This window comes from Penaeus vannamei, chromosome 27 (genome assembly GCF_042767895.1).
Source record: "Penaeus vannamei isolate JL-2024 chromosome 27, ASM4276789v1, whole genome shotgun sequence".
Classification (NCBI taxonomy): domain Eukaryota; kingdom Metazoa; phylum Arthropoda; class Malacostraca; order Decapoda; family Penaeidae; genus Penaeus; species Penaeus vannamei.
The window spans coordinates 14,179,121-14,191,620 of NC_091575.1; the positions used below are offsets into that span (position 1 = coordinate 14,179,121).

The 12,500-nt window shown below is 38.4% G+C and overlaps 2 protein-coding genes across 2 annotated transcripts in view; one reads left to right on the top strand and one right to left on the bottom strand.

The window, feature by feature from the left end:
• Window positions 1-5,616, top strand: part of cold (coiled) — a 6,209-nt gene extending 593 nt beyond the window's left edge. The window contains exons 2-4 of the mRNA XM_027376495.2: window positions 2,773-2,895; window positions 3,014-3,192; window positions 3,343-5,616. Of these exons, the coding sequence (XP_027232296.1) occupies window positions 2,773-2,895; window positions 3,014-3,192; window positions 3,343-3,426 (386 nt within the window). The 3' untranslated portion in view covers window positions 3,427-5,616. The remainder of the gene's footprint in view (window positions 1-2,772; window positions 2,896-3,013; window positions 3,193-3,342) is intronic.
• A 5,983-nt stretch (window positions 5,617-11,599) lies between these two features.
• Window positions 11,600-12,500, bottom strand: part of inc (BTB/POZ domain-containing protein inc) — a 45,857-nt gene continuing 44,956 nt past the window's right edge. The window contains exon 5 of the mRNA XM_070140858.1: window positions 11,600-11,868. Within this exon, the coding sequence (XP_069996959.1) occupies window positions 11,828-11,868 (41 nt within the window). The 3' untranslated portion in view covers window positions 11,600-11,827. The remainder of the gene's footprint in view (window positions 11,869-12,500) is intronic.

Genomic DNA, 12,500 nt, shown 5'->3' on the forward strand with positions numbered 1-12,500 from the left:
TAATTCTCCAATAGCTTTTGTCATGTTTCAGACGAATCTAGTACTCATTTTCTTTGCATATGAAGCAACTACGATATCAGTCTCGATAGGTGAGGAGGTTATGATAGGCTTACATATTAGGGAATTCTGAGAAATATCGGTAGAATACTATCAAGCATAGTATATTAACACATTTCTGGGTTGTTTAGGGGACTCTGCCCCCTTAAACTTCCTTTCAGGGGGGGCTGCCGCCTCCCAACCCCTCGCCTGGTCTACAAAATCTTCACCTTGTATGTTTCGGCAAGATAGAGCCCAGGCAAACCAGGTATCTGGCACATTTTCAATAGATATAGGGGGCTTCACTCCCTTATAATCCCTTTCAGGGGGAGCTGCCGCCCGCCACCCCCGCCTGGTCTGCAAAATCTTCACCTCGTATGTTCAGGCAGGAGAGAGCCCAGACCTAGGGACAGTTTTAAACTCATCTTACCTAAGCATCAACTCCAGACGGGCCAGGCTGCGAGTCACTGGGATCGTCAGGATATTCCAGGTCGTTGTTGGCGAGAATTGCGATTGCTTATATTAAAGTTATACTGCTTTCTTCCTTTTGTTTTTAGGACCCTTTCTCATCCACCACACTGGTGTCTGTCATTTCTGTAGTGACATGATGTCTAACATTGAGGGCATTGTACTTCCACTGGCAGTACACTGTGATCTCGTAGATTTAGTAAGCTTGCTTCTTTATTTTGTTGATATTTTGCAGTGAAATGAAAATAATTGTTCTCATGACCTACACACTGTCTAGCCAAGATGGAACTGATTTGAATTTCAAAAGGTTTCTCCTAGGCCCAGCTTCTATTGTCACTTGGTAATCTATTCCATATCTGATTGGTTCTATTTAGTGTCTATGTTCACGTCAACTGCACACATGAATCTAATTGGCTCATTTGATTTCCCTTGCATACATCATCCATCTGATGCTCTGTCGCTCTTAACAAGTTTTTGTCATTTTGTCGCAGCGGTGGAAGCATAATGTTACTGTGGCTCCTTGAAATTGTGGATTTCATACCCTCTCTAACACTGTTATTATCAATTTGCGCAGAAAATGGTATAGAAGAAATCTATTATAGTATGATGAGTTATACCACATGTTAAGCTCAGATTCCTTAAATTAGGTGTGGGGTTGCATTTCCAATAATACCCTCTTAGGCTCCGAAACCTTGCTCTCGGACCCTCGCCAGACTATCATTGATTTCATTCCGCATAGCATTTGTCGTAACCTGAATAACCACCTATTTTGTTAATGCAGATCATTTCATGTTGTATTAGTGAGTGTAGATTTTCTCTTTGATTATTACAGTGCCATTATATATATTGAAAATGTATACCAAATTGCCTTATTATCAATTTGCAAAGGTAAAGCTGTAGATGAAAAGTGTCATATTTTCAGTCATTCTGTCCATTACAGGCAAATTTTACTTTATCCTACAAGATTGTGGGAAACCAAACTATAGCTACAACTGATAAAGAAATCCATATTTTATAAGATAAACTTGCCAGTAATGGATAGAATTACAGAAAATAAAAAAAACTTTACAACTATGGTATTTAATTTACAAGTTGGTAATAAAAAAAAGTTGTTAAACACTTAGTACTTGCATATACATTTACTGGAATATCAAAGGTCTTTATCATAGGTAAAGAATAACATCAGGAAGTAAGAAAATAGGTTGTGGCAAATGCAGTGTGGAGAATAAGTCTATGGTGATAGTGTAGGGGTGCAAGGGGGAAGTATAGCATTAGGATGGGGGACTGGGGATGTAGGCCCAGGGTTAGGAAAGTTCTTTGGTTAATATGGCAATGTTCGTGAATCTGCAAGAGTGGCTGGAGTAATAGAAAATTATTCTTAGCACGGTAAGGTCACTTCATAAACATAATAATTACCAATGCTTTCACCTATGTCATTTGCAATGGAAAACAACAGATTCACGTATATTACATGATGAATAATTGAAACGGTGAATCTTTATGGTATGGACACACTAAGTTAGGGCAAATTGAATATGATATTCTTGTAGAGGGCAAAAGGACGCAATCATTGGTGCAAGAAATAACCTGCATACATGAAAGTTGAAGCCACAAATGAAGGTAAAAGATCGCAGAAATCACCGCTCTCAGCAGTTCACAGTGAGGTGAAGGCATTGTTTCCTTGGGGGGTTGTTGGGAGGCAAAGCCCCCCATCAACCCTCCCCTTGGGGCACGCCCTGTCATAGCAGCTTAGGGTGATGAATAAATTTTGTGACGGAGTTGGGGACTTAGTCTTGGGTGAGAGCATCTGTACTGTAAAGAATTACGATTGAAACAAGAAATGACAATTGCAAAGTATGATGGCTGTGTAGAACTATAAAATTACCAAAAGCATAACATATTTGTTAATTTCTAGATTAGATTGTTATTAAGATTGTGAACTTATTGAATTCTTCTCATTTTCCATAATCATAGAAGGAAAACAAGTAATTTTCTGAAACCAGTCCACATACTAAAACCGAACAAGTTTGGTATCACTGGTCCCCTATTGATGTCTGCTAACCAGATATAACGGTAATATTTGGTAGAATTGATAAATAAGCACATTATGAACACCAGAATACTCCCATAATTTGCACAGTAACTTGGTTCTGCTTTTTCTGTTATATAGCTGGCTTGGTAAATAAAGATACCAGCACAGAAACAGAAGTTATTATTATTATTTTTTTTAAGTAAACATGAAACTCAAAATACATATCTGTTTTAAAGGAGTATGGGGTCAGAAGTGCTATGTCTGCAAGGACCAAGATGAAAACACCGGGAAGTGTGCAACAACAGTGCAGGAATGCAGCTTTGGAGAAGATTACTGTCTTTCGGAAATTAGATGGGGAAGTAAGTGACACAGTATTTATTTTTCAAGATATGATGATTATGATGTAATACTGAGATAGACTATATTGTTTGCCTAGATTTTGCCTGTGAATACATTGACTCATTTGCATGTACAAAGGTACACCCTTCTGGGAGATCGGTGCCCCAATGCAGTATTACATCAGCAAGAAATGTGCAACAGCGGATGAATGTGTGACTACCAAATCAGAATATATGCCCTATTGTCAACGGATCTGGTGGAGAGATTGGAAATGCGCTGAATGCTGCAAAGGAGATCGTTGCAATTATTTCATCACGGTCAGTCAAATAAGGTTTTAGCTACTATTTAATTTGTCAGTTGTGTGGCTGAAATATTGAGTTTTAGATTAAAAATGCAGTACATAGAATGGATCATTTGTACCTTTTAGTATATAGCATCCAAGATATTCATTTTATCCTCTTTTTCAGCTGGGTTCATCTACAGTCACATCAAACATTGCATTGATGTTGTTAGCAGGAACGTTCACACTTTTATTACCAATGTTCCACTGATCATGAAAAGTTAAAGAGATTTGCTTAGAAAATGCAAAGATATGATATATCATGGACCAAGACAATGCTCTTTGTATTGAAATGATATTCCATGGAAGAAGATGAGTCTCAACAGTGCTTTGCATCTTGCAGTGCATCTGCCATTTTTAGATTTTAATGCACAGACCAGTTGAAGATTTCATGAGGGTTTAGATTTATTAGTTTTTCTGTAAAGAAAGTAATGTTTTTTGAGAAAAACAGAAATAATTAGTGTTGATAAATCACAATGTCTTGCAACTCAGCTATTGCCTTACATCATCATATGTTAGTATTATTGAAACTATGAATTTAGTTATTGAAGTCATAAGAAAATTGAATGTTAAGTACTTATTAAATATATTCCGTCCATTTATCTGTCCAGAATTTTTATGAAGTGATTTTCATATTTTGTTATATTGTTAGTCCCTTTAGATGCTTAATCTATTTTAGAAGAATTCCAGTAAAAGCAGATATTAAGGAAGCCAATTTTGGCAGGTAAATTCCAGCAGTGTGTTTTTAGGTTGTCAGAATAAGACTTAATTTTGCTTAGTGTACCAAGTTAAAAGGAGTACAATTTTTAACCAAGGGAAACAGTAATTAATTGTGAAAACAAATCACAGTGAAAGAAGGTAAATGACCTAGGTTTCTTTAGCCTGTCATAGGCTAACTATTCAGATATTCTGAGGCAGGTATTCAAGGATGTTGGTATGAAGATGTATTTTTTTCTCTTCTATTCTCCAAATCCATGTGTTGCACCAAATTTTAAATGGTACTGAGGCAAAGGCCCTGGAGAGAGTGACAAATCATTCTTGGCAGATACAGGCTACATGACCCTCCCAGTCAGCCAGTCATTGAGAATAAGCATCCATCTACTGATAGATTTGTCGAAATTTGTTGGTCTTCAATTGCTATTCTACTATGTTTGTTCACTCATTTGTCATTTTATTTTATTTTATTTCCTTCCTTTCTACCTTGAAGTTGATTTAAAGTAAATAACAGCAATCACTGAATTTCACATTTTACTCATCCTCATATGCAAATTGTGTCGGTAGCCTCACTTCTATGCCAATGTTGATTCCAGGTATATTTAAGCTGATGCCTGAAGTCAGCCAAAAGTGCTGCAAAATTTTCCTCAAATTGTATTTCAAGTTTTTATGTTTTTTGCTCAATTACTATTTGCACAGCACTTCAAGTGTGACATTTTTGGGTATTTAACCATATTATTAGGATCTTTTTCTTTACTTTTTTTTTCATTATTATTATTATAATTATTATTATTATTCTCTATATATGTATATATATATTTTCAAGATTCAGGATGATGCTGAGCTCCCAAAGATAGAACTAAATAGATTGGAACTTTTGTCAGTTCTTGTGGATAAATAATGCAAATTTGATGCATCAAAGTGTTGGCAATGAATAAATCCCTTCTGTTTTGTCAGTTATTTTCATTGTATTTCTAACAATTATAATGACAGTGATTCTTATTATTGTCATTTAGTATCTTTATTGTTAATTTCACGATTTTAGATATTAATAATGATACTGACATGTATTTTATGGCATACAAGATACATCTAATATGTAGTGTGGTCTGTGTTGAAAAATGAAATTTGAGCAAAATTTTCCAGAGATCACCCAGATCTCGCAAGACTATATCTATTACTAAGTCTCAATTTTCTGGCTATTGTTTTGAGCTTTAAGCTTAGATATTTTTTACTTCATGTTAAATTTTGTGTACAGCAGGTACAGAAGTTGTTGAATTTTGTGATTGAGACTTTTAAAAATGTTATATAGGACATAGGAATATTTTGAGTCCATTTTGTAAAATCAGAAAAATGTTCTTCTTGAATGCCACAAAAAAGTAGTTATTTTATTGTTGATAAGGCTCATAGGACCTCACATTACATCTTTTAAAACATTCATTTCTTAAGACTGATTAAACTTAAATTAAGTACAGAATAGTATTACTGTAATTCAAAATGAAAAGATTTTTAGTACGTAAGAATCCGTTAAAAGAATCTGTCGATTATAGAAAAACATTCCGTCCATAAACACTATATTTTTTATAATACGTTTTGTGAAAGTATATATTTTGATTAATTTTATGTACTTTACCTTGAAGTGAAGGTAAAAAGTTCAGTATGGTGGAATAAAATCATTGAATAATAATGTTTTTTTTCTCTTTCTTTACCAACTCTTGAGTTCTCACATTAACCCAATGTAAACGGGAAAACGGTGCATTCCCCTTGTCAATGCTTGGTTAAATGTTTCTGCACATAGATGGCTCTGCCACAAAGGAGTCAATTAGTAGATCTTGCAACCTCACTTTTCCTTGAAAAAGCAGGAAAACGCTTTTTTTTACTAATGCTATCAATCTTGACATTTATTTTTGTTATAAACATTACATTACTATATTGTTACTGAAATTACTAACAGCAGTAATGATATTAGAAAATATTGAAAATCAAGGAAAAGGATAAACAGGTGAGACAGGTTTGCGTAATTGGCTCATTGGTGACTTGGTACTTGTGGAGTCATCTATATGTAAAAACAATTACTAAATTCAAGACACAGTGGTCGATGGCATGTATGTACATGCCATGCCCGGTGGCTTGGGGTTAAGGAGGGGAAGATTTAATTGTAGCCAATATTATTATTAAAAATCCAAGTTTTATTGAAAAGATGAGATGCAATTTCTACTTTGAACGATATATGCAATGTAAACCAAGAAATTACCATATCATTTGACTGTATGTGTGTGGGGGGGATGCATTTGTGTGTATGCACATATAAGAATGGAGGAAATATATGTACTAGACATTCAAGGTCATACAGCAATATAGAAAGGTGTGTTAGTGAAAACTGTAAGAAGGGAGGCTAGTTGATTGAAGATTCTACAAGTTAAAGGATCAAAGAAGGTTGAAGGTAGAGAGGGTGAGTAAATGGGCCAAGATGAAGATTAACAAGGGTGATGAGATCAAGGCTGTCAAAGGGAAAAGTGTGAGATTCTGCAAGGATGTCCCTAGGGTAAGGGGGGAATTAGCAAAAGGAGAAAGGGGGTTTAAGTACTATTAGATCACGGTTCTGGGAGAGAGAGAATCCAGGGAAAGGGGTTGTGACAAAGTCACATGTGTATCCAGGGGGAAGTGGAAAGGATAATGGGGAAGGGAGAAGGTATGATGTAGATGATGCAGGGGGAATGGGATTATGGGGAGAGATAATAGGTGGAGGATGGATGCATGCACTTACTTTGAGTGTTGTGGGAAAGGGAGCAGATACATTGGAAAATGGATAAAGTGTAGGCTTGTTATCTTGGGTTATAATAAGATAGTTTTGAATGTCTTTGAGAGTTTCTGAAGTGCATTTGGTTGGGGAGATCTGACAAACAAAGGTTTTCTTACAAGGGGGGGGAGAAGAGATAGGTATCTGAGGGGTAGAGCAAGGGATACGTAGAGAAGAGGGTATGGTAGATTGGGTGAATATTTAGATTGTCTGCTACAGGTAGAGCAATGATGGATAGGGTTAGGTGTCAGGACATTGGTAGAGATTGGAGGGTCTTAATTTAGAACTAAAGACAAATTTGATTGGGAGGCAAATAATAATTAATAAAGGGGGATGTAGAAGCATCTTGAGAGGAAGGGGGAGGGGCAGAGTGAAGGGCAGCATCAGAGTATGTAGTAGGAGAAAAACCCTGTTGATGTGCTTCTTGTCTGACCTCGCATAAAGTAAGGCCATGTATTGATCTGAGAGGTACCACCTCAAAATCAAACTTGTAGGTAGGGCAGTCCCTATAATATATATTATGGGAGCCACCAATTTTATGCATGACTGTGCAAAGCAGTTTGATCAATCATGTCCAGGATGGGTTCATAGAGGGCTGTGGAATGGCAGTGTTTGGCAGGGTGACCTAAATGCCAATAATTTTGACACTGATAGGGTGGAGGTTGATATGGTTGGACAGGGAGAGTCTCTGCCAATATAAACCTAAAGGGGAAGTTGTGTATGGAAGGTAATATGGGCAATATTGGTAGAGGACTAACAGCGGCTTTAGGGGGAATGGTGTAGCATTGTACATATACTGCATCATCGTCCATGAGGCAGGTAAGAAATTCTTTTTCACAATCTGACCAGTCCTTGTCATAGACAGGGCAGTTTTCAGAGAGATGAAGATCATTTCGGTACAAGTATTGAGGGAGGAATGAGGCTTGGCAGGAATAGGTTTGCTAGTGAAGTCAGTCAGTGCTTTAGCTTGGTATTCAGATGTAACTGTGACAAGGCAGGAATGACTGGGTTGGCTGCAGAAGGAAACTTTGCCTACTTGTTTTAGGAGGCATTGTTAGAAGAGAATTGTTATCACAGTAATGTTATTACAGAAAAGGACTGTAGAGTGGATCACAAAAAAACTTATCTTATTTGACTGGGCAAAATAGTGTAATTAAAAGAACTGTAGAGGTGGGGGTAGTAGAAGAGTGGGGCCTTGTGGAAGAAGGAGTGGTATTGAAGGAAGTAGTACTGCGGAGAGATGGATAATAAGGATAGAGTAGTAATAAGGAAGGAGGGGGTAGTAAATGAAATAGAGGATGATGGGAGAGGAGGAATGTTTCCTGGCAGTTGAGTAATGACCTGGATTGACTATTTGGTTATTTGGACTGGACGGAGGTGATAGTAGGTGTTTAGGAGGGGGTAGTAGTAGTGTTCAGAATTGTGCTCTAAGGAGAGCCTGGGGTTGGAATTAGGGAATCAAAATCAGTGGGACCAGTTGATAAATTGGCAAGCTTCAATAACACTAATAAGCATGCAAAATATTCATTATTGGCCATGGTAAGCCAGGAGTATGTTGGGAAGAGAAATAGTCTACCCCTCAGGATCCCGTTGTGGAGTAAGAGCTTGACAACTAAAAGGGAATACCATGCCCATGGCTCCCTCTAAGCCACCCCCCCAATCCCTTGCCCGTTGTTGTCGTGGGGGGGCTTAGGAGACGGAGACTGAGACCCAATGCAGGGATCTCCATGGGCACAGTACTCCCGATTCAGTTGTCTAGCCCTTACCCCCTCCAGGGCCCTGGGGGGTGGACTGTTTATGTCCCTTTACGTAATCAAGGCTTTCCATGGCCAGTAATGAAGATGTAATACCCCTATTAGGGGCAATGAGTCTTGCCCCTTCATCAAATAGCCCCACCGGCTCCCTGACCCCAGGCTCTCCTTTAAGCATGACTCCGAACACTGAAACTACTACTACCCACTCCTCAATGCCTACTAGTGCATTACCCACCCAAGCAGAGACTCAATCTCTAGAAGACATTCCTACCCTCACAACTTCCTCAAATTCATCAATTTTACCCCTACAACCTTCTTCATCAAACACCCCAACCACCCTTCTTACTACCTTACAGCCTTATTCTCCATCTCTCTGTAATACTACTCCCCTCAACAACACTCCCACTTCCACACACCCCTGTCCTTCTACCACCACCAACCCTACAAATATCTTAACTACACTATTTAGCCCAGCTAAATGGGACCGATTTTTTGTGATCCCCCTACAGCTCCTTACTCAGGCAACACTCCTCTCTTTCAACAATGTCTCCAAAAACATGTTGGCAGAGTCCCTTTCCGTACCCGACGCTACCGCTCCTGTCTCGTAACAGTCAGATCTGAAGCTGAAGCTATAGCATTATCAAAACTAACTGATCTCTCTGGCAATCCTATCCCTGCAGAACCTCATCCAACTCTTAATACTTGTACCGGAACTTTATCTCCCCAGCAAACTGCCCAGTCGATACCAAAGATTGGTCAGATTGTGGAGAAGACTTGCTCGGCTGCCTCGAAGACCAGGACATGATATCAGTACATTGCTACTCCATTCCTCCTAGAGGTCATCGAAAGAAACCCATCAACGTTGCTAAAATTAATTATAGTACACATGACCTTCCCGTTCATATCTACATTGGTGGACAATCCCTCCCTGTTCAACCATACCAACCTCCTCCCCGTCAATGTCAAAATTGTTGGTGATTTGGACATCCTGCCAAACACTGCCGCTCTACAGACCGATGCCCCTTCTGTGCCTAACCTGGTCATAACAGATCACACTGCCCTGCACAAACACGCACATGTGCAAACTGTGGCGGACCCCATAATGTATTTTATAGAGGCTGTCCCACTTACAAGTTCAAGTCTGAGGTAGCAGCTCTCAGATACAAAAATGGTCTCACTCTACATGAAGCCAGACAGGAAGCATGCCGACAAAGTTTCTCTTATTCTTCTTACTCCAGTAATGTTGCTCACTTGGCCCTTCCCCCTCCACCTCAAGATGTTCCTACACCCTCCCCTATACCTACTTACTTCCCCACTTCAACTTCTGTATTCAACCTCTCCCAATCAAATTCTTTTGCCACTCTAAATCCAGACATCCCAATCTCAACCACAGCTCCAATCTCAACTACAACCCCAACACCATCCCCTCTCCCTCCCCGCACTACCTGCAGTAGACAGACTAAACATTCCACCCCTTCTTCCCCTACCGCACACTCACCTCCACCTACCTTTACTCCTCAGACACCAGTCTCCTCTTCCCCCCCTCATAAGAAACCTTTGTCCCACAAAACTCTCCAACCAACTGCACTGCAGAAATTATGGAAGACATTCATAGCTATATGCTTGAGACACAAAATTCCATAACTCATGCTCCCTCTACACTTGAAGTGATTGCTGATATCCCTACCCCTCCTACTCATATTCCCCCTACATCCCTTCCTCCTACTCCCTCTCAGCACAACCTAACCCCCTCAATTCCGTCCACCACCAATATCCATACCCCTCTTACTCATAGCACCCCTACACCCCTTCTTCCTAATCCCTCCCAAGACAACACATCCCCTTCAAACTCCAACTATCCATCCTTCCAATATTCATCTTCCTACAACTAATATTCCCCCCACACCACTTCCTCCTACTCCCACCCAACAACCCACCCCCTACAACTCCAACTAAACACACATTCTCCTTCCCTCCATCCCCTCTATCCTTTCCACTCCCTCCCGGTTACACATGGGAATCACTGATGTCACAACACCCCCTAGCTCCTTCCCCCCCAGATTCCCCAACACTTACCAGCACTTTCACTCATAAAATAACCAAGATATAGCTCTCCTACATTGGAATATTCACGGTTTCCGTTCTCACAGACCAGACCTACATCATATCCTTGCTTCTTATGGCAACCTGTTCTCCTTCCTCAGACACATAAATATCCTTCACTTGATCTAATTCCCATACCTAAACCACCATAACCATTTCCCTCATCAACCCCCTTACCCATCTTCAACTTTCTAACATTACTCTAGATAGTTGATGCATAGCAACTGTCACCTGACATCACCCTGTACTATACCTTCCTATAGTGCTATATGACCTTAGATGTCTAGCACATTTATTTCACTTTTAACCATTAACCATTAATCATCCCTCTAAGCCATTTATGACAGGCACAAAGTCAGCCTTTCAACCTTTCATTACAGTCTCACACCTTTGGAAGTGAATAGTAAAAGAACTTGGAGATGAGAAGAAAAGGAGAGGGGAAGAGAAAGCCATCCAAAATTAGTCGAGTCGAGGGCGAGGGATTAGGTGGGGAAGAAAAGAGGAAAATAAAATCCAATTGGATATAACAGTCATTTAGCAATATGTATTTATTTTTGGTGTAATCAGTATGTAATAACTAAAGATTACAGCAAATTGCTTTTTGTCAACAGAACCCATAATCAGAATTCTTGTATATGTATTGATAGTGTATATATAAAGAATATAAAATACATGTCTGAATTGAATATTGAGGAATTGGTAATATTATATAATTATTAACACCAATAAATATATGCTTTCTTTATTAATTTCATGATTAGTGAAGTCAGTAGCTTTAGCTGATTACTTTGGTTTTAAGAAACTTTACCAAAAAATATAGATATAATTCTAAAGAGCCTGTTTAAAAAAGTAACAAAAGTGGGCAAAGTTTAATTGAATATATCCTTTGAATGTATATTTCTACTGAAAAGAATTCAGCCCATTCTTTTCCTCATTCCTACTTTACTTGTAATTGTATCAGTCCTATAGCAAAATGAAGAGAATATATAAGAAGTATCAAGTAAAACTCAAGCTCTTGGGCAGCTCTCTTTACATATTAAACAGGTATTCATAGCAGATATCATATACATATATGTGTACTATTTATTATGGTATCACTGTTTGCACAAATCACAGCTGAACAACAGATACTACCCTCTCTGTAACTTAGTACACCCTGGATTGACATTGTAATAGGAACTATAGTTTTCACCCTAATGGACCCGAGCTTCCTTGGGTGCTATACTTAGATCTGGCCTTCATTAGTCATCTCTCTCAACTTCTTCCTCTTGCAGTATGGATGCTGGAAAAGAAAGACACAGTCCAACTTTAAGGCTGGCAGATTTCCTACAATATTTGTATTATTGTTGATATATTTCATTACTATCTTTTTGACCCCCCACAGGAAAGTTTTAATGCAGTGTCAAGTTTTCATTCAACATAGAAAATTTGGACTATTGAGCCTTCTTTCTATCTATATATTTGAGATAGATGATGAATTTTCTTTTCACAATGAAAGCTGCATATCCACACAGTTTATCAATTAGCAAGACTTGAGTATCTGAATTTTATATTGTTTCTCATATTCAGGATACTGGCAAAGAAAATTATGTAACATTACCAAACATATAAGATATTTTAATAGAAACTGCTGATTTTATGGTTAAAAAATCTTAAATATTTTCCATGTGTATAGTAATTGGCAGGTTTTCAATGAGTTGCCATTTTTTCTGCAGTACATAAACAGCAGGTAATTTGTATGAAGCATATACTTTCTCAGAAGCACTAGCTACAAATTCTGTATTAGTTATGTTCTTGATTCTTTTATCCCAGATTAAAAGCACTGATTCTAGTCACTGTGTACAATAATCATTGTAATATTGGACTGTGGTTTATATTTTCTATTCAGCAATAACATTAGCCTTGGGAATTAAG